The 21,714-nt window shown below is 55.8% G+C and overlaps 2 protein-coding genes across 5 annotated transcripts in view; one reads left to right on the top strand and one right to left on the bottom strand.

The window, feature by feature from the left end:
• Positions 1 to 1,064: 1,064 nt before the first annotated feature.
• Positions 1,065 to 6,689, bottom strand: SAMD10 (sterile alpha motif domain containing 10). Of its 3 annotated transcripts, XR_003428633.1 has the most exons (6): positions 5,375 to 5,635; positions 3,387 to 3,568; positions 3,135 to 3,306; positions 2,650 to 2,790; positions 2,267 to 2,423; positions 1,065 to 1,598 (listed from the first exon to the last, which is right to left on the bottom strand). XR_003428633.1 is itself a non-coding variant. In XM_027086677.1 (5 exons), the coding sequence occupies exons 1-5, from the start codon at positions 5,946 to 5,948 to the stop codon at positions 2,401 to 2,403; spliced, it is 534 nt and encodes a 177-aa protein (XP_026942478.1). In that variant the 5' UTR covers positions 5,949 to 6,689; the 3' UTR covers positions 1,065 to 2,400. The 3 variants fall into 3 exon arrangements, 2 of the variants coding, with proteins under 2 accessions (XP_026942478.1, XP_026942477.1); XM_027086677.1 differs by lacking the exon at positions 5,375 to 5,635 and adding an exon at positions 5,933 to 6,689 and having other exon boundaries at positions 1,065 to 2,423; XM_027086676.1 differs by having other exon boundaries at positions 1,065 to 2,423.
• A 381-nt stretch (positions 6,690 to 7,070) lies between these two features.
• The window catches only part of PRPF6 (pre-mRNA processing factor 6), a 33,548-nt gene continuing 18,904 nt past the window's right edge, over positions 7,071 to 21,714 (top strand). For both annotated transcript variants that reach the window (XR_003428631.1, XM_027086668.1), the window contains exons 1-9: positions 7,071 to 7,280; positions 8,824 to 8,992; positions 10,194 to 10,312; positions 12,651 to 12,729; positions 13,201 to 13,377; positions 13,601 to 13,756; positions 16,835 to 16,929; positions 17,377 to 17,533; positions 18,314 to 18,476. Coding sequence is in view for 1 of the 2 variants with exons in the window: in XM_027086668.1 (XP_026942469.1) it covers positions 7,210 to 7,280; positions 8,824 to 8,992; positions 10,194 to 10,312; positions 12,651 to 12,729; positions 13,201 to 13,377; positions 13,601 to 13,756; positions 16,835 to 16,929; positions 17,377 to 17,533; positions 18,314 to 18,476 (1,186 nt within the window). In the remaining variant the exon portion in view is untranslated. The remainder of the gene's footprint in view (positions 7,281 to 8,823; positions 8,993 to 10,193; positions 10,313 to 12,650; positions 12,730 to 13,200; positions 13,378 to 13,600; positions 13,757 to 16,834; positions 16,930 to 17,376; positions 17,534 to 18,313; positions 18,477 to 21,714) is intronic.

The following is a 21,714-nucleotide window of genomic DNA, read 5'->3' as shown; positions in this document are numbered from 1 at the left end:
GTATGTCTCTGTGTCCCGTACTAGGTGAGAAAGATTCTAGTCGTATGTTAGTGTCCAAGTGACTGGACACAAGGTGTGGGGGGATGTCTGGGTCTTGGTGGGTGTGTGTCCAGGCCACAGCGCGTCTGCATGTCAGGGCAACGTGTGATGTTATGTGTGTTGTGTATGGGGTGCACTGTGCCTGGTGTTTTTCTGTATGTTAGGAGGTCATGGGATGCTGGGACCCTGTGTGTCAGTGTGCTGCGTGTCTGGACGCTGGTGTCATCGCGTCTCTGTGTGTTGGTGCGTGTGTGTCCAGACTGCAGGGCTTGGTTTATGCCTCTGTGTGAGTATTTGTGTGTCTGGTTGCTGTGTGGGTATGTGTGGGGGCATGTGCTGTGACGTGTGTTTCTTATGTCAGAGCTCTCACTTGTGCAGGGAGCTAAATGGGGATCCCCAAAGGATAGTCACTTCAGATCCCTGGAACCTATGAATGGGACCTCATTTGGAATAAAGGTTTTGCAGACGTGATTAAGTTAAGGGTCTTGAAATGCAGAGATCATCCTGGATTATCCAGGTGGGCCCTATGTCCAGTGACAAGTGTCCTTGTAGGAGGGAGATTTGCCAGAGGTGATGTAACCCTGGAATCCAGGATGGAGTGGTGTGTCCATGAGCCCAGGAATCCCCCCAGGGCAGCCCCCAGAAGCTGGAGAGACGAGGAAGGGTTCTTTCCTGAGCCCAGGAAGGAGTGCTGCCCTGCTGGATTCCAGACTTGTGGCCTGTAGAACAGTGAGAAAGTTCGTTTCTGTTGTGTTAAGCCTCCCTGTCGTGGTCATCTGTTACAACAGCCCCAGGAACCTAACACACCTGTGTCCCTGCCCCTGGGTGCGGCCCATGGGGCAGCTGGGGCCAGCAGGGGCCTGGGGTACACAGGCGCCCCACCAGGATGGGACACCACTGCCCCCTGGTGGCCCCAGCTGGAGGCAGCTGGCCCAGGCGCCCCCTCCTCCCAGGCCCAGGCCCCACTCAAGGCTCTGAGCGTCCCCCACATGCCTGGGTGGCCAGAGTCAGACACCACACTCGCGGCACTTGAGAACCAAATTTATTTCTGATTTTTTGGTCAGAATATAAAAAAGCGCAAAACAAGGAAGATAAGACAGGAACACAGCGGGGCTGAGGGTCCAAGACAGGGAGGGAAAAGGGGAGAGAGACAGGAAGGGCTCCCTGGAAAGGGTCATGTCGTGATGGCATGAGGTGGCCAGGGATATTCAGGGCAGCCGGGCAGGATGAGGGGCTTCCCATGGGGAGGCGCATGGGATGGGGGGCACCAGGCCAGTTGTTCAAATTCCACATGGGACCTGCAACAACCAACCTCCCATCCTGAGGCTGGCACAGGGCGCGGCTTGGGATCTGGTGGCTCAGCCCCATCTGTCTCCAAGATTTTCAGAATCCCCAGGGGGTTGAGTGGGCAGAGGTGCAAGAGGGTGGGGCTGCCAGGACTGCCCTAGCTATCCCGCTGCTGGGCCCACGAGTGGTTGCTCAGGTGCTGGCTGGGTCTCCACTGGGTGGGCATGGGGGCTGCAGCTGTCAGAACAGTTCTTGTGTGGATCCGGGTTCTCCTGGGAAAGGGGCAGTGGGAACACCCACCCATGACTAAGCCTGGAAGGCAGTCTCCATGACCCTGGGAGGAGGGAGCCGTCCCCCAACCTAAGGCCAGGACACAGGTGAGCCTGGCACTGGGCGTGGGGTCCTCCTGGGGTCAGGCCTTGGGCGTGTGTCCCAGTCCCCGTGAGTAGACGGGGGCGTGGTAAGGGTTTCAAAAATGAGTGAGAGCCCTTGGCACGGTGGCTGGCTGGGCTGGGCCACTGACCGTTCTCTGGGCAAGGACGGGGAGGGCCACACACCAAAGGGAACCTTGGCAGTTTACCCCACCTGTGTGGCAGTCCTCTAGGGGCTGGGGGAGGGCGTAAACGGGGTGAGGGGGCAGACCTCTGGCCCTGGGCAAGGGCAGGGTGCCTAGAAGACGCGTGACTCAGCAGGCGATGGAGGGTGCCGGCGAAGGGAATATAAATAAACAGACTCCTTGGGAGGCTGGGGGTGTCCAAACCGGCTCTGGCCCCAGGTGGCTGCCCTGCATGCTGCCAGCAGCACCAGGGGGTGGGCCTGGGCTCAGGTCCTGGGAGGAAGGGCCCCACTCAAGCAGCCCCTGCCTGCCCGCCCGCCCACTCCCAGGCCCTGCCCGGAGTGCACAACCAGAGGTGGCTGGAGGTGGCGACGCTCGTCCCACCTGTCCATGGGGCTGGGCTTGGCCCCTGGGGCGTCACGCGGGGTCTGAGAGGGGCTGCACGGCCAGCTCTGCCTCGTGCTCGTCAGGGGCTCCGGTCACAGTGCTGAGGTCCGGCGTTCAAGCCTAGGCAGCAGCTAGGACATGTTTCCGAAGGAAGCTGTGGGGCGAAGGGGGGTGAGGAGGGTCGGGGACCTCTGGCGTCATCCCCTCTCGCCCCAGGTGCAGGACAGCCCTTACTGGACAGCCCAGGTGCAGGACAGCCCTTACTGGGGTCCCTGGCCACCCTCCTGAGGTCAACCCACCCACCCTGCACTCCGGGCCTCGAGGCCCAGCCCCCCCAGGCCTTTCTGAACCTGTGGGCATTCCTGGCTCCTCCCACTGACCTTGGCTGAGCAGCTGCAGGCTCCGCCCCTCCTCGCGCACCTGCAGGCGCAGCAGCTGCTGCAGCACCTCCTGCCGCTGCGCCTCCTGCGCCAGCCCCATCCGTTGCAGCTTCTCCGCGTTCAGCCGCAGCAGTGCCCGGCCTGGGAGGGAGGGGAGAGGGGTTGAGCCGAGGTTGCCATCCAAGGGGTTTCGAGAGCAAAGGCGGAGAGAGAGAAGGCAGAGAGAGGAAGAGATGGGTCGGGTGGGCAGAGACAGACATGCAGAGAGAGACTCAGAGAGACAGGGCAAGAGAGGGAGAGAGGCGGAGGGAGGGCAAGGAGGAATGGTGGCTGAGCAGAGCAAAGCCAGGCGACGACGGAAACAGAGACAAAGCCCCAGACGGGAGAGGCCGACTGGGGAGGAAGCAGAAGAGAGAGGGGAGGGGGAGAAGGCTCTCCGGGGAGCCCGCCCCCGCCACACCCCAGCCCCCCAGCCCCCACGGCACCGGTGATGGCGTGCTGGGAGAAGGCCTCCACGTAGACGAGGTAGTTGTGGGGACAGTGCTTCTTGAGCCACTTGCAGACATCCTGCTGACTCCACAGGACCACGGGCCTCGTCAGGCCACCCAGGGAGGGGCTTGTGTGGTACAGGCCATCGTGGTCAGAGTACAGCCGGCCCTGTGGGAAGAGGGGTGGCCGGTGGAGTGGGGTGGCAAGGAGGGCGGGGACTGAGGTGGGTGTAGTGTGTGGGTGGGTACCTGGGGGGCCTCGGTGCCGGGCTGCTGAAGGAGCTTGACCTGCCGGCTGCCAGCTGCCCTCTGGCTGCGGGAGTCGTGCCACGTGAGGCTGGTGCCCGGGGTCCGAGGCAGGGGGCAGGGGATGCTCTCGGCCGACACCGTGTGCTCCAGGAGGGTCCGGCAGAAGCTGAAGTGGGCAGTGGCTGCAAAGCAGGGGTGCCTGGTCACAGCGGTCAGGGGCAGGGGCTCCCTCCCTGTGATCCGGCTTCCTGCTCAGCCCATCTTTCCTCCACGGAAGAGGAGAGGCACGTTCCCAATTAGGGGTTCCCAAGCCTCCCCAAAGAGAAGGAAGTGTGCGCGAGCTGTCCTGAGAACTCCACCTTCAAGAAGCATAGTCTGTGCTCTGGGGAGCAGGATGGATTCTGTTTAATTAGAGAGAGACGTGGCCACCAGGGAGCCTCACACTCAGAACCAGGTGAGGCTCTCCTGGGACGGCCCTGGTCTTCTCCTTGGGCTGGCAGAGCCACATCAGACCAGGGCACACGCACGCACAGGGCTTGCCTGTGAGGAAACGCGGCCCCAGCGTCCTGGGAGACTCTGTGCTGTGGGGAGACCCCTGTGGCTGGGCTGCCTGCCCACGTGGTCGTCGAAGGCACCTGGTCCCTGCAGCCCCACCTGGCGTTCCTTGGAGGCTTGGCCTCTGTCCTGCTGTGCTCACTGGCTGTGACTTGTGAACGAGAAGGCTGAACTCTGGGCAAGCCCACAAGGTTCCTGCTGCCCCTTCCTGCAGGCCCCCTGGCCCAGGGCAGCTCCCGTGCATGGCAGCGTCAGCACAGCACACAGGCTGCACGCACGCGCTCGGGGACCCAGGCTGACTCCTTGTGCTTTCTCTCCCCACGCCGGCTTCGTTACGCTCATCACCTTTTAGTTTTACCATCATTTCTGTGCTGGTGGCTGACAGGAGTCAGGGGAGGGTAGACACCCGGACTGACCCCTCCCAAGGCCTTGCACAGGTCTTGGGACACAGGAGGTGCCCAGAAACATTGTGAATGACTGAATGGATGGATGAAGGCTCCGTGTGGTGTCCACAAGTCAACAGAGCCCTGGGGAGAGACAGGAAGCAGGGCCCAGCCTTGCCCCGTCTTACAGCATCCACGCCCTGACTCAGCAGGCAGGATCGGGTTCCCAGGCCGGGGTCCTTCCCCCACGCCCTCAGCAGGAGAATTAGTGACCCTCCTACCACAGACACAGCCCCTCACCCCCACTGAGGGCAGGGCTTGGTGATGTGCCCAGGAGGTTTCAGTAATGAGGGAAACCCACATCTTCCACCCCCTCCTCCCTCCCCATTCTTACAACTTTGGAATTGGATGGCAACTCTGAATTTGAGGTCTGGGGTCAGACAGAGGGCGTGGCCGAGGGTGGTTCTAGTACGGTGGGAGGAGACTCATTCTAAGCAGGCACGTTTCGGGGGAGGGACCCCGGGTCTCAGGGCTTCGCCTGGAGGGGCCTCCAGGCGGGAGAACCAGTCGGACGCCTCAGCCCGCGCCGCACCTGTCCTGGGCCAGCCGGGCCCCGCCCATTTCCTGCCCGCGCTGGGGGAGGGCTCTCCGTTCCTCTGTCGGTCCGTCCCTCCTTTCCAGCCCCAACGTCAGAATTCCAGGAGGAAATGGGGCGGGGACCCCCTCTGGGCCCCACTGCAGGGGCCGGGGAAGGTTTTACCCGCGCGAAGGAAAAGGTGACCGCGGGGTGGTGCTAGCCTGGGGACAGGAGCCTCGGCGGGTCACCTTCCCCAAACCAGGGCGCGCCGATCCCCAAGGCCTGACCGCCGCCCCCCACCCCCGCCCTCGCCCCAGCGCGGGATAAAGACACTGGGAACCCCGTTCGGCCGGGACGCGCCCCCTACTCCGAGCGCGGCTGCAGTTTGGACTTCGCTAGGACCCGGCCCTGTCCCTCCGGTCCTCGAGCCCCCAGACCGCGATAGCTCCGCGCCCGGGTCCAGCCCTGCTCACCGTCCACATCCCGGCGCTCCCCGAATCCGGCGCGCACAGCCCCGGCGCGGCCTCGCGGGGGGCTCGGCTTGGTCCTCAGCTCCGTGAACATGGGGCCCGCGGGTCCCCAGCCGGTGCACACGCCCCTCGCCGGGCGCAGGGCGGCCCGTGTGGCCGGCGGGGAACGCGCGCCGCTGCCCCGCCCCAGCCGGCCCCGCGCCCGAGCCGGTCCCCGCGCCCGGCGAGTCTGCGCGGCGAGGCACCTGCTGCCGATCCCTGAGAGCGGGGCGCGCTCCGGGAGCTCCGAGGGGTGTCGGCGGCGCGCGGATGTGCGAGCGCGGAGGGCGTCTGCCGGGGCAAGGGGCGGCTGTGCGCACCTGGGCATGGCGCCAAGGACGAGTGACTGTGCGGCCGCCCGGGGTCCAGGCGTCTGCAGGAGCATCTGAGGGTGCCTTAGCCCTCTCTGCGTATGGAGAGGAGGGGGTATCCTACCTGCTTCTGGGACCCTCTGCCCCATGGGGCCTAGGTCAAGGGCCAGACCCACCACTTCCCTCCATTCTCCTTTGTCAATTTACTTACTCATTCCTTTATTCATGCATTCTCCAGACCTCTCTGGAGGTTTCTCTCTCGAATGGGCACTTGCTTCCCCAGAGAAGCCAGTTTGACGCGCCCTTACCTCCCCCTCCCCACTCTGTGAACTTCAGGAGGACATCAGGGTCTCTCCCCTTCCCTCTGTAGCCCCAGAATCTGGCTCAGTGCCCAGGATGTGGCACCGAACAGGGGTAGGCTGGGGACAGGGAGGAGAGAGAAACCCCGAGGGGGCTGCAGCAGGCAGGGGGGGTGTACTTGCTTCAGGACCCCAGTGAGAAGTGTTAGGGTAGGCTGGGGACTGCCTGGTCCAGCAGAAGGCTAGACTTGTGACCAGCTTTTTGCCTGCTCTGCCAGGAGCCCAAGGGCTCTCCCCAGGTGTATGTGGGGACCAAAGAATGTCCCACCGCCACCTGAGCGAAGGTGCACATGGACACACAGTATCCAGATAACCGTCCCGCGTGTCCACCTAAAATACGAGCACGGGTGGTCGGACTTGCACCCGTGCGCACCAGCACACACGGAATTCACCCACATGCTGTGACCGCCCGTGCCCACATACTGACTTGTTCTGCTGCATTTATTTATTTTCGTCAGTTAGCTCTCTAGGGTCTGGGCTCTCACGGTCACCGGAATCACCGGAATGTTCAGGGTATGGTGGGGGTGTGGGCGGGGCCGGAACTGGGCCCAGGAATCTGAGCGCGGAGAGCTAGGGCAGCAGTCTGTACCGCCATCAGGGCACATACACCCCGCACAAGCCCTACACAGTCAGCTAGGTGTGCAGTCTGCTCAGGTGTGTTAGGCCCTGCCCCGGGGCCAAGGCGACTCTGAAGGGCAGGGTGGGAGGCTCAGGGAGGAAGGGGACCCATGGGTCCTGCTCGTACAGGCAGGTCTCAGAAATGCATCGAAAACACGCAGTAAGCAGGGCCGCCCCTGCTCAGTTTTGAGGTCCCCCAGGGCTAGTCCAGGAGCACATCGCCTGCCCGCCGCACCAGGAGCGGGCGCTACAGCACATGCGCTCGCCGCGTCTCTGTCCCCTTAGCCGCGGTCCAGAGCCGCCGGGAGCCGCCGGAAGTCGAGTTTCGGGAACTTCCGCCCAGGGAATGCGCGGTGGGCGGGGCTACGTGGGACCACGCGCTCTGCTTCCGGGGCGCGGGTGACGCGGGCAGTGGTCCTTCCTGTTACAGAGCCTCGGACGTGTGTGGTTTTTTCGCCTCCGGCCGCGGCCTCCATCCCTTCCCTTCTTGGCCGTCGCCGTCACCGGCGCCATGAACAAGAAGAAGAAGCCGTTCTTGGGCATGCCCGCCCCGCTCGGCTACGTGCCGGGGCTGGGCCGCGGGTGAGGCCTGGGGCCCGGGTCTGGGCGGCCGCCGACAGCGACGGGGAGGACGAGAACAGGGATGGCGCGGGATTGGCCTGATCTTGGTGGGAAGAACGGCGCTCTGGGTTAGAGCCGACCCGAGGGAGGCTGTCTGCCCCTAGGAGGCGGGACGCTTGGGTTTGAAGCGACGACTCTGAGCCCGGTTTCTGTCCCCGGGGTGGGTGGCAGCACCGTCTTGCGAGTCTGCCGTGGCGAGGACGCAAATCTCCGTCCCGTAGTCGGAGCTCTGTGGCTACCCTCCCCCCCCCCAGGCCGGGCAGACCGCCCCCCCCCCATTCTTGGCTTGAGCGTGACTGATTCTCTAACCACGATCCGGGCTGGAGTCCTCTGTGTGGCCTCTCACGGTGGTACCTCATTCTTCCTCTGAAGTGCTGGTGGTCACATTAATGCTTCTTCAGACTCTCTACTCCCCAGGAGTAGGGATGGCATCTGTGAGCCTTGTGACTGGGTCCCCCAGGTCAGATGACTACCATGTATTGTTGAGTACGTGAGCAGGCATCATCACCGTGTTTGTTATTCGTTTGATCAGGTTTCTCTTGTTGGGAGTATTACGTCCAGCGTTATCTGGGGCACACACAAGTCTAAGATCTTGACAGTGTCTTCAGAGGACCTGCAGTTTACTAGGGGAGATGAGATGTTTGCATAAATAAGTACATAAAGAGGAACAGATTTAGAATTCTGGGGTTCCAGCGATCCACGTCTGAGCCAAGTTCAGAAGGACGTAGGGGTGTACAGACGTGGCAGGGTTAGAGGAGAAACTGCTGCTTTGTGTGTTGGGCATTTGAGAAGGAAGATGAGGTGTGGAGGAAGAGGAAGGAACTGTGAGGAGTCTGTGTGGGTGGGACGTGCGGTGGGTGGCGTGGAGCTGCAGGGGCGGAGGGACCGGAGCCCCTGTAGGCACTGGAGAAGTAGACACCTCAGTACGCTGTGCTCAGAGCTGTGCTGAAGCAGAGGAAAGCTCCGCGCGGGGGTAGCTAACTTGGGTCCCAGCTGTGATGGGAGTCATGGTCTCGGAGGAGGGATTTTGGCGGTAGACCCCGTAGAATTTAGAGACAGATGGGAGGGAGAGGGAGGCAAAGCTGATGCCGTGGTACCTGGGACGGCACTGCCACCATCGGCTGAAACGACCCAGAGCAACTGTAGGGCAGGCACCGAAGGGGAACTCCGACTGGGCCACGTTGGGTTTGGGGGCCTGGTTGGATTCAGAGAGAGGGCTGCTTGGCAGATTGTTGGAAACAGGAGACTGTGACCTGGGAGCAGAGGGGTCTGGTGCCCGGGGGAACCTCCTTCAAGGAGAATGTGGGGTGGCAGAAGGTAGCCTCAGAACCTTCTCAGGTTTCTCTCTTGAAGAGGACAGCTGTGTGGAGTTCACTGCTTCTGGGCTCTTTGGGGGTTTCCCGGAGGAGTTAGAAAAAGAGGTGTCATTAGGTGACAGCTGCGGAGGGTCTTGGCACAGGAACAAGGCCACTCAAATAAATGGGCATCTTGGGGTCTCCTGCAGTGCCACTGGCTTCACCACCCGCTCGGACATCGGGCCTGCCCGGGATGCCAATGATCCCGTGGATGACCGCCATGCGCCCCCAGGCAAGAGGACTGTCGGGGACCAGATGAAGAAGAGCCAGGCTGCGGATGACGATGACGAGGACCTCAATGACACCAACTATGATGAGGTGACTTGTGAGGGGCTCCCCGGCCAGCGTCCACGTTCTTAACCCAGTGTGCTGTTGGCATCTGTGATGAGTGGCTTGGAGTGGTGGGTCCATTGCCTGTTCCAGCTAGTCAGGGGATCGGGGATAGCTCAAACAGAGTTTGAGAGGGGAGCAGGAAAAATATGAAGAAATGTGCCCTCTGTGGTCTCTTCAGAAGAGATGCACTTGCACACATTAGAACTGTTGCGTTCCTGCTGTGTCTTGGCTGGTCTTTAATGATGAAAATTTTAAGTGGAATTGGTAATATTTACCTTCTTTTGCTTTAGTGCTTGTTTTCTTAATGAATTCATGTTTGGTCTATTGAAGTCTTTTACAGATATGTTACAACAAGTGGCATTTTTCCTCAGAGAAAAGTTTTTTAAAAATTCAATTTCGAGTAATTTTAAAGTTACAGAGAACTTTCAAAAATAATATGGAGACTTCCTGCATACTCTTCACAAGTTTCTCCCCATCTCACATGACTCTAGTACTATTATTATTTTTTTATTTGTAAATTTTTAAAAACTTTCATTTTTTTTGGTCGCACCGCATGGCATGTGGGATCTTAGTTCCCTGACCAAGGATCGAACCAGTGCCCCCTGCAGTGGAAGCACGGAGTCTTAACCACTGGACCGTCAGGGAAGTCCCTATTTTTTAAATTTTTATTTATTTTATCTTTGTTTTTATTTTGAGGTATAGTTGATTTACAACGTTGTATTAATTTCTGCTGTACAGCAAAGTGACTCGGTTATGCAGATATATACATTCTTTTCCATTACGGTTTATCCCAGGATATTGAATTGGGTATTCTGTGCACCCTAGTACTGTTATTGAAACCAGGAAATTAACACTGACACAGCAATATTAACTAACCTGTAGATCTTACTTGAATTCCACTGGGTTTTCCACCTGTGTCCTACTTCTGGCCCAGGACCCTACGTTGCATTTAGTTGTGCCTCCTTAGTGTCCTCTGGTTGGTGTGGATACTCTCTCTTTCCTGCCCTTGACAATTTTGAAGAGTACTTATCAGCTATTTTGTTATCCTTCAATTTGGGTTCGATTGATTGAAAAAAATTGTTGAGCAAGCATTTTGCAGCTAGACGTGTTCTATTATTGATGTTTCTGTTGGTGGGGGTCGTATTGGAGAAAAGCTGACACTCTAAGTATGCTGTTTGGTTCTCAGTTTAACGGCTATGCTGGGAGCCTCTTCTCAAGTGGGCCCTACGAAAAAGATGACGAGGAAGCAGATGCTATCTATGCAGCCCTGGATAAAAGGATGGATGAAAGAAGGAAAGAGAGAAGGTGAGACAAATTGCCCGCTCTTCACGCTGTGTTTATCCAACTTAAAGAAAGCGTTTGTTTGTTCGTTTCTGGGCGGCACCGCGTGGCCTGCGGGATCTTAGTTCCCCGACCAGGGATCAAACCCGTGCCCCGTGCAGTGGAAGCGCAGAGTCTTAACTGCTGGACTGCCTGGGAAGTCCCAGAAAGTTTTGTTTCGATTTATTTCAGACTTGGAGAAAATTTGCAAGAATAGGAGATGTGTCTGCTCAGCTTTGAGGCTGCCTGGGGCTTGGTCTGTGGCAGCCACACTTGGAAAACCCTGGACTGTTGCACAGTAGCCTTGGGGGCTGGGGACTGGAGTGGAGAGCTTAGGAACTCCGTGTTTGACTTCCCAGAAATCGACAGAATTTGGGGGATTATTCTGCCTGTGCATCAGGGTTACCATCTTTGAAATGGGCGTGGTGATGTTGATGAGTGTATGTTAAGTAATTTGGAGGTTCACTGAAGATGGCAAATGACCATTGCAGTCCTCGTGGGCATGCGGCTGTGTCTTGAGAATCTTACTGCACAGGTCATTGTTGAGCTGGGCTGGTGGGGACGGACTCCAGTGAGCTGGAGGGTGCGAGGCCCAGGCAGACTGTGGGAGGGGCACCCTCTGTTCCTGGGGGTCCGTTGGGGGAAGACCACTCCCCCGCAGAGCCCTCCTGTTTTGCCTCTGGGGCTCTCAGGTGGGTGTGTTGGATTGAACTTGGCCCAGCACGTCTGTCCTTGATGTTACCTCATTGGCAACTTTCTGATTCCCTGTCATTTTCTGGGGAAGTATATGCAAAGTCAACATAGGATCCTGCAAACTATGATAAGTTTTATTGCTTCATAACATGTTTATATTTTTTACTACAAAAAGAATGCATTCTCACTCTAGAATATTAGGACAATAAGTTTAAGTGTAAGTAATGTTTATTCACAAGCCTGGAAGGTGACAGTTAACATTTTGGTTTACTTTTTTCTTTCTATTGCTCATTATACATACAGTTTTCTTTTCATAACTTGTAGAATTTTTAGTTTTCTCAAAATCATATTAGAAGAGTGAAGTACCGTTCTTCAGGGGAGTTTTTTAAAAGCATGTTATTTAATCAATGTGCATGAACTTATACGTATCGTAATTTGGTGGTTTTGCATATTAAAGAAGACTTGATTCCAATCTTCTGGAATTCATTCATTAAAAAAATCTGAGTGATGTGGATACATACAGAAAATTGTTGTATTAAGTGGTTTTAGGGAAGTGGTTGGCTTTTGAAAACTTTTCACAATACAAAAGAGCAGAAGGAACAGCGTAGCAGACAGGCGTGTGCCCCCACGTAGTCCGCACTATTCGGTTTGCACTTTCGCTTCTTCTGCTTCTGCAGGTGGGCTTTGCTGGCTCCCGTTGGGGTCAGTTCGCCCTGGCGCTGAGCAGTCCATCCTTGTTACCTGGTAGCCAGTCCACATCCACTGTTCCCTGCTTGTCCCCAGAACTTTGTAGAACTGCTTTTTACGAGCCATGACGCAGTCAGCACCACTGCTCAGGCATGTCCCCTAGCCACCACCACCCCTTTACGGAACGACTGCCCACCTCCTCGTGGCACCCTTTCACTTGTTGCGCTCTCAGCGTTTCCTGTGGATTGGAAGTTGGAGCCTGAGGCTTGATTCAGATCAGTGGAGCATCTTTGGCCAGAAAACCTGACGGTATCTGTGTGAGCTGCTTCCCATCAGGAGCTGTGATGCCAGGCTGTCTCCAGCCGGTCGAGAGGTGTTTGTCTTTTCCAAGCACGTCGTTATTCACAACGCATTCAAGTTCCTGTCTGACCTTGTGGAGGGAAATATAAATCTCAGCGTTGGGAAGCCCTGGCTGCCGGGCTCATGTCTACTCCGGTTTGCCTAACTTGGTCGATACTTTGTCACCATTGCCCACGGCTCTTTGAGTTCACGTGTGACCTGGTCCTAAGTCACCAGGAACCCATTTGGATGGACAACTAGGACAACGGTTCAGCTTTTCTTCTGAGCTGAGTTATTCAGAGGATGGCCCTACCTTTGGGACTTTATAGAATTTTAAAGCAGTAAATATACTTGTGTTTAAATGCAGGTATTTAATGGAGTAATACAACTTGCTTTTTATTTTAGTGAGTTCTGCATGTTTTTATCTGGTAGCGAGTTGAGTTATTTGTGAATGTATCCATTGTTGCCTTAAAATAGATTTGATTTAACTGCTGAGTGTGTGGAATTACTCTTTTTGGTGATTTAATTAGGAAGGATAATAAAGTGACTTTGTTTCAGAATGGACATCCAGGATTTCTAATATGTGCCCACGTTTTACTTCTAGGGAGCAAAGGGAGAAAGAAGAAATTGAGAAATACCGTATGGAGCGCCCCAAAATCCAGCAGCAGTTCTCAGATCTCAAAGTGAGCAGATGGGTGGCCTGCTGTTCCTCGTGGCCTTCCCAGTGGAGAACAGACGCTCTGGGGCACAGCTGATGAGACGAGCACAACTTTGCTCACTCTGCCCTTCCTTTAATTCAGAGGGTAGAAGAAGGGCCCTGCTTGGGTGTGCTTAATTATACGTGTGTGTGCAGAAAAGCTCTCCTCCCCAGAAAAGGGGGGACAGAGATTTTCTTTGTAACTTTGTAACTATGTCCATTTAGACATCAGGTTTTCTGAACTGTGTTCCCTGGGCTTTGACAGAACAATTTAAATCTGAGTGAAGTAGAGCAGATCCAACAGGTTGATTTTTCTAAGCAAAGTAGATAAACCGTGTCTGCATCAGAGTCCTTAAGGCATCATGAATTGGGCAATAGGGGTCAGGGAGAACATCATTTTTCTTGTGCGTGTGCAATTCTGCCAGAGAATTAATGTTTGGGGGCCGGGTGTTTCCAGAGGAAGTTGGCAGAAGTCACAGAAGAAGAGTGGCTGAGCATCCCTGAGGTCGGCGACGCCAGAAACAAGCGGCAGCGGAACCCCCGCTATGAGAAGCTGACCCCCGTTCCCGACAGCTTCTTTGCCAAACATTTACAGACTGGAGAGAACCACACTTCAGTAGATCCCCGGCAGACTGTGAGTACCCACAGAGAAGGCAAACGGGGCTCCTTGTGTCTGGTCGGACAGATCAGGACGGGGGGCGGGGGCAGCGCTGGAGGAGCCGGAGTATGTGCTCCTGCTGTGCCACGGCTGAGTCTGTCCGACGGTTCAGACGTCGGGCTCCAGTGGAAAGAGTTTCCAGAGATGAGAATGAAATGCATGCAAACGCAAGCCAGCGTTTTGTCCTTGCTTCCCCCAGCAATTTGGAGGTCTGAACACACCCTATCCAGGCGGACTGAACACTCCATACCCAGGTGGGATGACACCTGGATTGATGACACCCGGCACAGGTGAGCTGGACATGAGGAAGATCGGCCAAGCCAGGAACACTTTGATGGACATGAGGCTGAGCCAGGTGAGAGGTCGTGTCATGCGTTATTTTCCTACAGATCATATTAAAGAATTTTTGTTTTGCTTATAAAACTAATTTATATTTGTGAAAAGTTCACCCTTTGAAGGGCTTCGTCACATGTTAAACAGACCTGTGACATGTCCAATTCCCTGTCCCATTACACAGTGTGATGGGATTCTGCACGCAGGCTGGTGCGTGTGTCGACCCAGAGGGCGGGCACAGGTGTGCTGCATTCGGTGCCAGCAGCGAAGGGCCACCTGATGCGGTTCTCCTGCTCCCTTGGGGCTTGGGGTCTGTGGCAGGTGACAGAGGGCTGCCTGAGGAGCAGCCCAGACAGGCACTCGTGACAAGCCACGTGCTTACTGTTGATGTCGCTTAATGCCCTTCCCTCTTTACATAAAAGTTAAACGTACGTGTGTTCCTCCTGCACCCTAGTGAATCCTTGTGTCCTTACGGGGCGTGCACTAGGTGCCGTGCTTTAGAAAACCCAGGCAGAGTGAAGACCCTTTCTCATATGACATGCACGTCAGAAACCGTGAAGGAAAATACTTTCAAATTGACTACATACAAATTAAAAACTTTTGCATGATAGAAAGCACTGTAAAGTCAAGAGAACCAGCAAATCGGGAAGGAGTCATGCACGTGAAAACCAGACCCAGAGTAGTCGTGTGTGTTGAAGAGAGTGTGGACCTGCACAGGCCAGGACGTGACCAGGGCGGCACACCCACACCACTGGGGAATGCTTTGTGTTAAACATTTTTATGGAAAAATTTCACACATACTTAGAAAAACAGCAGAGTGAAGTACTCAGCCATTCCTTTTGCTTCAGTGGAAAACTTAAATTTTAATTGAGCTTTTGCTATACTTGAGTTTTTTACGGTGAGCAGGTATCTTACAGTAAAAAATAAGTAGTAGCTTACAGATCCAAAAAATTGCACGCTTTCATGCTACTAGATATGTATTTACTTTATAAGTTGGAGAGTAGTTCATTGTGAATATCATGATTTAGTCTTTAATTGATGGACCTTTTGGGTGGTTTCTGCTTGTTCGTGGTTACAAACCATGTTTTTTTTATTTTTTAATAAATTTATTGTTTATTTTTGGCTGCGTTGGGTCTCCGATGCTGCGCGCAGGCTTTTCTCTAGTTGCAGCGAGCGGGGGCTACTCTTCGTTGAGGTTGGTGGGCTTCTCATTGCGGTGGCTTCTCTTGTTGCGGAGCAGGGGCTCTAGGCGCTCAGGCTTCAGTTGTTATGGCACGTGGGCTCTAGGGCACGCGGGCTCAGTAGTTGCGGCGCGCGGGCTTAGTTGCTCCGTGGCATGTGGGAATCTTCCCAGGTCAGGGATCGAGCCCGTGTTCCCTGCATTGGCAGGCGGATTCTTAACCACTGCGCCACAAGGAAAGTCCCACAAACCATGTTTTGATGAACTCCTCCTGCTTCTATCTTTGCAGATTTAAGTAAATATTTTTACAGTATCTTTAAAGTGGAATTGTTGGATTGGCATATTTTCACTTAGGTGCCGAATTATCTCTCAAAGGCACGACATTCCACACTCGGCAACGTGGGGGAGCTGGCTGTGCCATCGATCACCCCCCACCCTCACCCCGTTGGCAGCTCTGGTCTGGGGGCCTTTGGGAGGCCCATTCCCTCCAACAAGCCTCCACTTAATTTACATCCTTGTGAGTGGTGAGGTTCAGCTTCATTTACGTTGCATAGATCTAGTTTGTTGTTTCTTTCACACTTGTGTGTAAAATGTAGAGAAAAAATAGTAATGTTTTGTGCTAAGATACGTATAAGATAAAATTTAAAGATTTAGCCGTTTCTGAGTGTATAGCTCAGGGGCATCGAGTACATGCATATTGAAGTACTGTTTTCATTACTCTAACTTTATAGTAAGTCTTTAAGTTGGGTCGTGTTCTCCGACTTTGTTCTTGTGCTTCAATGTTGTGATGGCTGTTCTGGGTCCTTTGCCTCCTCTCCACGTGAACTTTAGAATCTGCTTGTCAACATCTACAAAGTAACGGGGATTTTGATTGGGAATGTGTTGAATCTACAGATCAAGTTGGGAAGAACTGATATCTTGACAATACTGAGTTTTCCTGTGCATGAACGTGGAATCTCTCTCCATTGATTTAGTTTTTCTTTGATTTCATTTGTTAAGGCTTTGTAGTTTTTTCTCTTACAGATCTTGTACGTATTTGTTGGGTTAACGTCTAGGTATGGTTGACCCTTGAACAGTGTGGGGTGTTAGGGGCACTGACTCTGTATGCAGTTGAGGGCCGTCCACGGCCGTCGGTTCAGCCAGCTGCAGATCGTGTAGCGGTGTGGTATGTGTTGAGGGGAAAAATCCAGGTATAAATGGACCCACGCAGTTCAAACCCGTGTTCAAGGGTCCACCGTGTTTCACAGTTTTGGGGGCTCTTGTAAATGTTGTTGTGTTTTTAATTTCAGATTCGACATATTCTCTGCTGGTATGTAGGATAGTGATCGATATTAACCTTGTAACCTGCAGCCCTGCAGTAATTACTTCTTAGTTCTGGGAGTTTTTTGTTGATTTTTTTCAAATCTTCTACATAGATAACCAATCAAGTTGCCTGCAAACAAAGGGAGTTTTCTTTCTTCCCGTCGCTTTCCCTCTAATCCTTTCCTTGTCCTGCTGCATTTTTGCCCACTTTTTACTCAGGTTGTTTTGTTTTTGTCATTGTCATGGTAACTTTAAGACACAACTTGAGAGAGTGCTACAATGAACTGCTCCATGAAAACGTAAAGAACGTTAGCTGAGATCATCAATCTTTGTGATTTCCGGGTTTCACTCATTCTTAGATGGACCTTATGTTCAGTTAGGCTTTTCCCCCTGGGACTTTTATGTTTTCTTTTTTTTATAAAATCTTTGTTCTGTGTGGGTGAAATTTGCTTATTATCGCTACAAACTATTGTTTGAGTTAAGGTTGTTTTCTTACTTGAAAGTTCCCATGCCCACTGGGTGTCGGGATTATGGGAAGGGGCTCCAGGGACCTTACGAGGACTTCGTTCCAGGCAGTCCTGGCTCTGTCCGACTAGCTGGGCTTGGCCTGTCTTGCAGGTATCTGACTCGGTGAGTGGGCAGACTGTGGTTGACCCCAAAGGCTATCTGACAGATTTGAATTCCATGATCCCGACTCATGGAGGGGACATCAAGTGAGTACCCTGCAGGGCCAGTGGCTGGGTGGGCTCGGCTTGCCGGGAATGTGTTGGATTTTATTTGAAGAATACGCAGCCAGAACAGGATGTGGATGTTCTAAGAAAGGTAGAGTGGGGTTGTTTGATTTCGCCTTTAAAATATATCTGTACCCGTTCACTGTGGACGTTAAATTTGTTACAGATGACATTCCAAATCTGTGTGTGTGCCGAGCTAGCGAGCAGCTTGACGATTGCGGCCCATGTTTCTGACCTTGACCTTGGGCTCGATGCCTGTGTGTGTGGAGGTGCCGCAGACTTGGAAGGGTGCCGACTGAGTTCTGACTTGGTTCTGTCAGCAGGGGCATCAGATGTGACGGTCTGGACACCATCTGCAGTGGCACCCTCCTCCGGGCCGGGCGCCCTCAGCAGGTGGTGGCCTGACCCAGTGCTTTCTCGCCTGCACAGTGACATCAAGAAGGCCAGGCTGCTGCTCAAGTCTGTTCGGGAGACAAACCCTCACCACCCGCCAGCCTGGATCGCGTCGGCCCGCCTGGAGGAAGTCACTGGGAAGCTGCAGGTGGCTCGGAACCTCATCATGAAGGGGACAGAGATGTGCCCCAAGGTAGGGCGCCCTCCCCAAGCTGCACCCTGCCCCTGAGGGGCTTCAGCGTCTGGGACGCCGCGCAGGACGCCGTGGGAGTGAGCTGGGCTTGGAGGGAATTGCCTGCCTTTTGGTGTTGAAGCTGCAGGCGGTGGGACAGGCGAGGAGGGGAAGAAAAGTTGGGAAAGGGTTTTTCCTGCTTATTTTTACTTGGAGTGAAAGCCTGACTGCCGCTACTTCAACAGGGAGATAACCTTAACTAGAGAGACCAAGGCTGGTCAGCCCTTCGCCCTCCCTGACCTCAGAAACCTGGAGGTGGGCCTGACTCTTAGGGGGTGTGATTGGATCAGCTCCAGAAAGTCCTGAGACCCTCTGAGGGACTGTACGCTCACTGTGAAGGCTGGGGCACCGTGACAGCCAGAGGTGCCCTGCGAATCCTTCCCCCAGGACGTTGGCATCAATCCGAACCTCCCAGGCAGACGCAGGGCTGCCTGCCTGTGTGTCTCTACCTCGTCGTGGGTTGACTTCCTACCCTGAGCGCAGGCTGTGCTCTCCTCACAGTGTGGTGGCGTGTCTTTCCCACACAGGCACAGACGTGCTGTAGCTACGCTCCCACGTGTGGGGCTTTCAGGGGGTCTCTGGCGCAGGCGTGCTGGGCGCCCAGCTCACCGTAAACCCCGGGCCCCGCGGGTGGGAGGACCCTGGCCCCCCTGTCTCCAAGGCTCGTGTGTGCCCTTCTGGGGTGCCTGCCGCCCCACCAGCCTGTGCGTACCCTGTCTGTCCTGTTCCTTTGCCCCCCAGAGTGAAGATGTGTGGCTGGAAGCAGCGAGGTTGCAGCCTGGGGACACAGCCAAGGCCGTGGTGGCCCAAGCTGTCCGTCACCTCCCACAGTCCGTTAGGATTTACATCAGAGCAGCTGAGCTGGAGACAGACATCCGCGCCAAGAAGCGGGTTCTTCGAAAAGGTGAGCCTCCCTTAGGGACCCGGCAGGAGCGGCGCCGCCTGGCTGTGTACCTGGAGGTGGGGGGCAGCCCCGCAGCTCTGTTGCCGGCCCGGGGAGCAGCCTCGCCGCTGCTTCGCTCGGGCTCTGCTGGGAGGGCTTAGAGAGTGGGGGATGCTCTCCAGGCCTTCGTCTGCCCTGAGTTGCTTCTGCCCTTGGAGCCTCTGTCAGGGAAGCTTCTGGCTGAGCTGCCTTCTCCTGCTGTGTGGCCTTGGGTGAGGGCAGGTGCTCTGTGGCACTGTGGAGTGCTGTGTGCAGGTGCCGTGTGCAGGGCGAGGGAGCCACTAGAAGCTGGCCTTGCGGCGCTAGCCTTCCCGTTTCCGCCCGCAGCAGGTAGAAGGTGCCACTCGGGTCTGAGTCTTAACTGCCTCGGTGGTCGCACTAGAGTGGCACGTGAATGAACTGCTTCCCATCTTGGGAAACTCCTGCAGGGCAGTGTGTTGGTGTGTGTGCCGTTGGCTCGTGGCACGCTGAATGGTCTGCACGCCGGGGAAACTGAGTCCACTTGGGAGTCACTGCCAAGATGGAGCTTTTGTGGGTAGTTGCTTTTCATCGTTGCAGAAGTGAGAAAAGAACAGCTTTGCTCCCTTCACTGGAGCCGTAGACGAGATGCTGCTTTTGACTTTTGTTCCAGATTCAGCACCACCTGGTCGGAGGGCTGACCTGGAGTAAGCCTGTGCAGACGGCTTGTTCCCCTTGAATTTGTAGTGTGGGTGAAATAGGTGTGTTTTGGGGAATTGAGGGCAGCTTGCAGTGGGCAGTTTCCAGCTCTTGTTCCTAAGGTGTGTGTTTGCGTGAACCGTCAGGGGCGTGTGATGTTGGATGTGCAGGGGTTGCTGGCTGCGGCCTGTGGCGCTCTACTCTCTGTGTGTGTTAGGGGCCAGGTGGTGGCCACCTTGTGTGTGACGCTGACCGCGTGTGAATGTGTGTGTGTTCCAGTGTTTTCCTCTCGGGTCTGGTTTCTTATTGCAGCCCTGCCACACTTAAAATGAGGCCGGGGCGGAAAGTCAGCACCTGTTTTGGTTTATAGAAATCAGCTCATCTCTTTTCAGCCAGGAAAATAGTTCTCTGATGACAAACACATTAAACTCTGGGTAATTAGCACGATTTATTTAGGAAAGCTCTACTGAATTTCCCCTGCCACAGTGTGATGAATGGTCAGAATGGCTTTGTGGCCACTCCCTGTTCACCCCCAGATTACCTGGGTTCATTTCCAGTTGGCTTCAGATTTGGAGAGGGGAGTAGGCCTGGAAGGGGGCCTCCAGGGGAGTGTCGAGTGATCGGTTTCCAGGCCGTCCTGGGCCTCCCGGCTGTGCTTTCCTTCAGGCTGCGCGAAGGTGGGGGGAGCGTGAAGCCCCAGCTGGCCTCCACCCTGCTCCCCGGCCCTGTTCCTGGCCTTCCCCATCCTTAGAGTGTTTCCAAAAACAGTGCTCTTTCTCTAGGTGCCTGGGGCACAGCTGGCGATGCCTCCTTTAGCTCTTGGTGAACCTGACAGCTACTGCTGGAAGGATCTGATATTTGGAAACCAGTGACAGTTACTTCCATCAGTGACTGGGGAGGACTCCGTGCCAGCTCTCAGGTTCTGCTTGAGCTCTGGGTCCCAGCTGGTGCAGCTAACATCGTGGTCCTTTGATGGGAGAACTTGAGCTTCACATGCTACTTGAGACGTGAGGCCTTAGGAGGCTGGGTGACGTGGCGTGGGTGCTTGGCCTCAGTCTGCGTGCTGTCATCTGTAGGGGCCCCTGTGGGCCTGCGAGCGCTGCGCTCCGGGGACCAGGCTGCGGGGCTGCTTCCGGTGGGCTTCGCTCACGATGAAGGTGTCAAGCACCGTGCCCCTCTGCTAATCATGCAGGCCTGGAGCGGTGGCTCTGTCCCCGCCGGCGCGCTCAGGTCCATAAAGTGAGTACAGGGTGGCGCCGTGTGTCCCCACCTTGGGGCCAAGGGCCAGGGGGTGCATTGGCCTCTGATCGCAGGCTGTCTAGTTCAGACTGCTCCGTTCCTGACCGGGCTGGCCCTTCCACCCCGGCTGGCCACAACTCTTGGAGGTAGCCTTGATCTGGCGCGGTGGATGGTCTCTGGGGAGCACCTTGGTGAGATCTGGACTCGTCAGCAGTGGTTGGCTTCAGCTCTGGTCCTGTGGGCTATTGATGAAATGCCAACAGAGGAGTTCCCAGTCTCTCCCGAAAAGTGGGGACCGTCTTGGGCCTCATGCCCATTGCGGGGTGAAGTTAACGACCCCATGGCCACTGGCGTGGAGTGTGACCAGGGGGAGGGGGCAGGCAGGGCTGGGGAGGCGGGCGGGGCGGGCCCCCGCAGGCCTCCTTATCTGACATCACTGCTGAGGGGCTGTTCCCTCGGTGGTCTTGGCTTTCTCGGGCTGCTGTGCTTCCTGGTGACTGTCACTCCGGAGGCGGGACTGCTCAGCCAGGCCTCAGGACGCCGCTCTGGGCTGTGGTTGAGGTCTCTCCTCCCGCACATGGTGGCAGACGGGTCTCACCGTGGGGGTCAGGGGTCACCTCGCCAGCCGGGGCTGGTCTGGCAACACGTGGAGGCCAGAGAACTGGGTCAGCCTCAGCCTCCAGTGCAGGAGAACCATGGCCACAGGCCTTGGTGGACACATCATCCCTCGGGATGAGACCTCTAGACAGCTGAGTTCAAACTCTGTGGGGACAGGGACCAGGCTCCCCCAGGGATGACGACATGCAGCCCGCGGCCACGTGCCTGCCCCGGGGGTCCTGGTCGAGCGAGAAGCACTGCTGTCACCGCGTGTGTCCTGCGGGGGTCCCGCAGCTGGCGCCCTGCCGGCGCTGGGCTGAGTGACAGGTGTGGTCAGGCCAGGGAAGCCGGGGCGGGGGGGGGGGGGCAAGCCCTTGGCTGCACCTCTTTTGCAGGCTGGTGGCGCTGTGGTCCTTGCAGAGCTCTGGGCCCCAGGCTGGGGCATCGTCTTCCAAGGCAGGTGGTTCCGGAGTGGCAGCGTGTTTTTTGTCCTAGAGGGGAGGTCCCCATGAGCCCTGGACCATGGGAACCTTTGAAACTCACTGGGGGTGGGCCCCTGGGGTTCGTGGGGTATGTCTCCCCACCTCTGGCCCACTGGTCTTAAGCATCTCGGGCACGTGCTGCTTCCTGCTCACCAGCCGGGGAGGGACTGGCGTGGAGTGCGGTGACCCGGAGCCACTGCCATCTGGTTTGGCCATAGGAGAGG

The sequence above is a fragment of the Aethalodelphis obliquidens genome, unplaced genomic scaffold, assembly GCF_003676395.1.
Source record: "Aethalodelphis obliquidens isolate GAN/ISIS:26980383/991018 unplaced genomic scaffold, ASM367639v1 scaffold57, whole genome shotgun sequence".
Taxonomy (NCBI): domain Eukaryota; kingdom Metazoa; phylum Chordata; class Mammalia; order Artiodactyla; family Delphinidae; genus Aethalodelphis; species Aethalodelphis obliquidens.
This window is presented reverse-complemented; position numbering and strand designations above follow the sequence as displayed.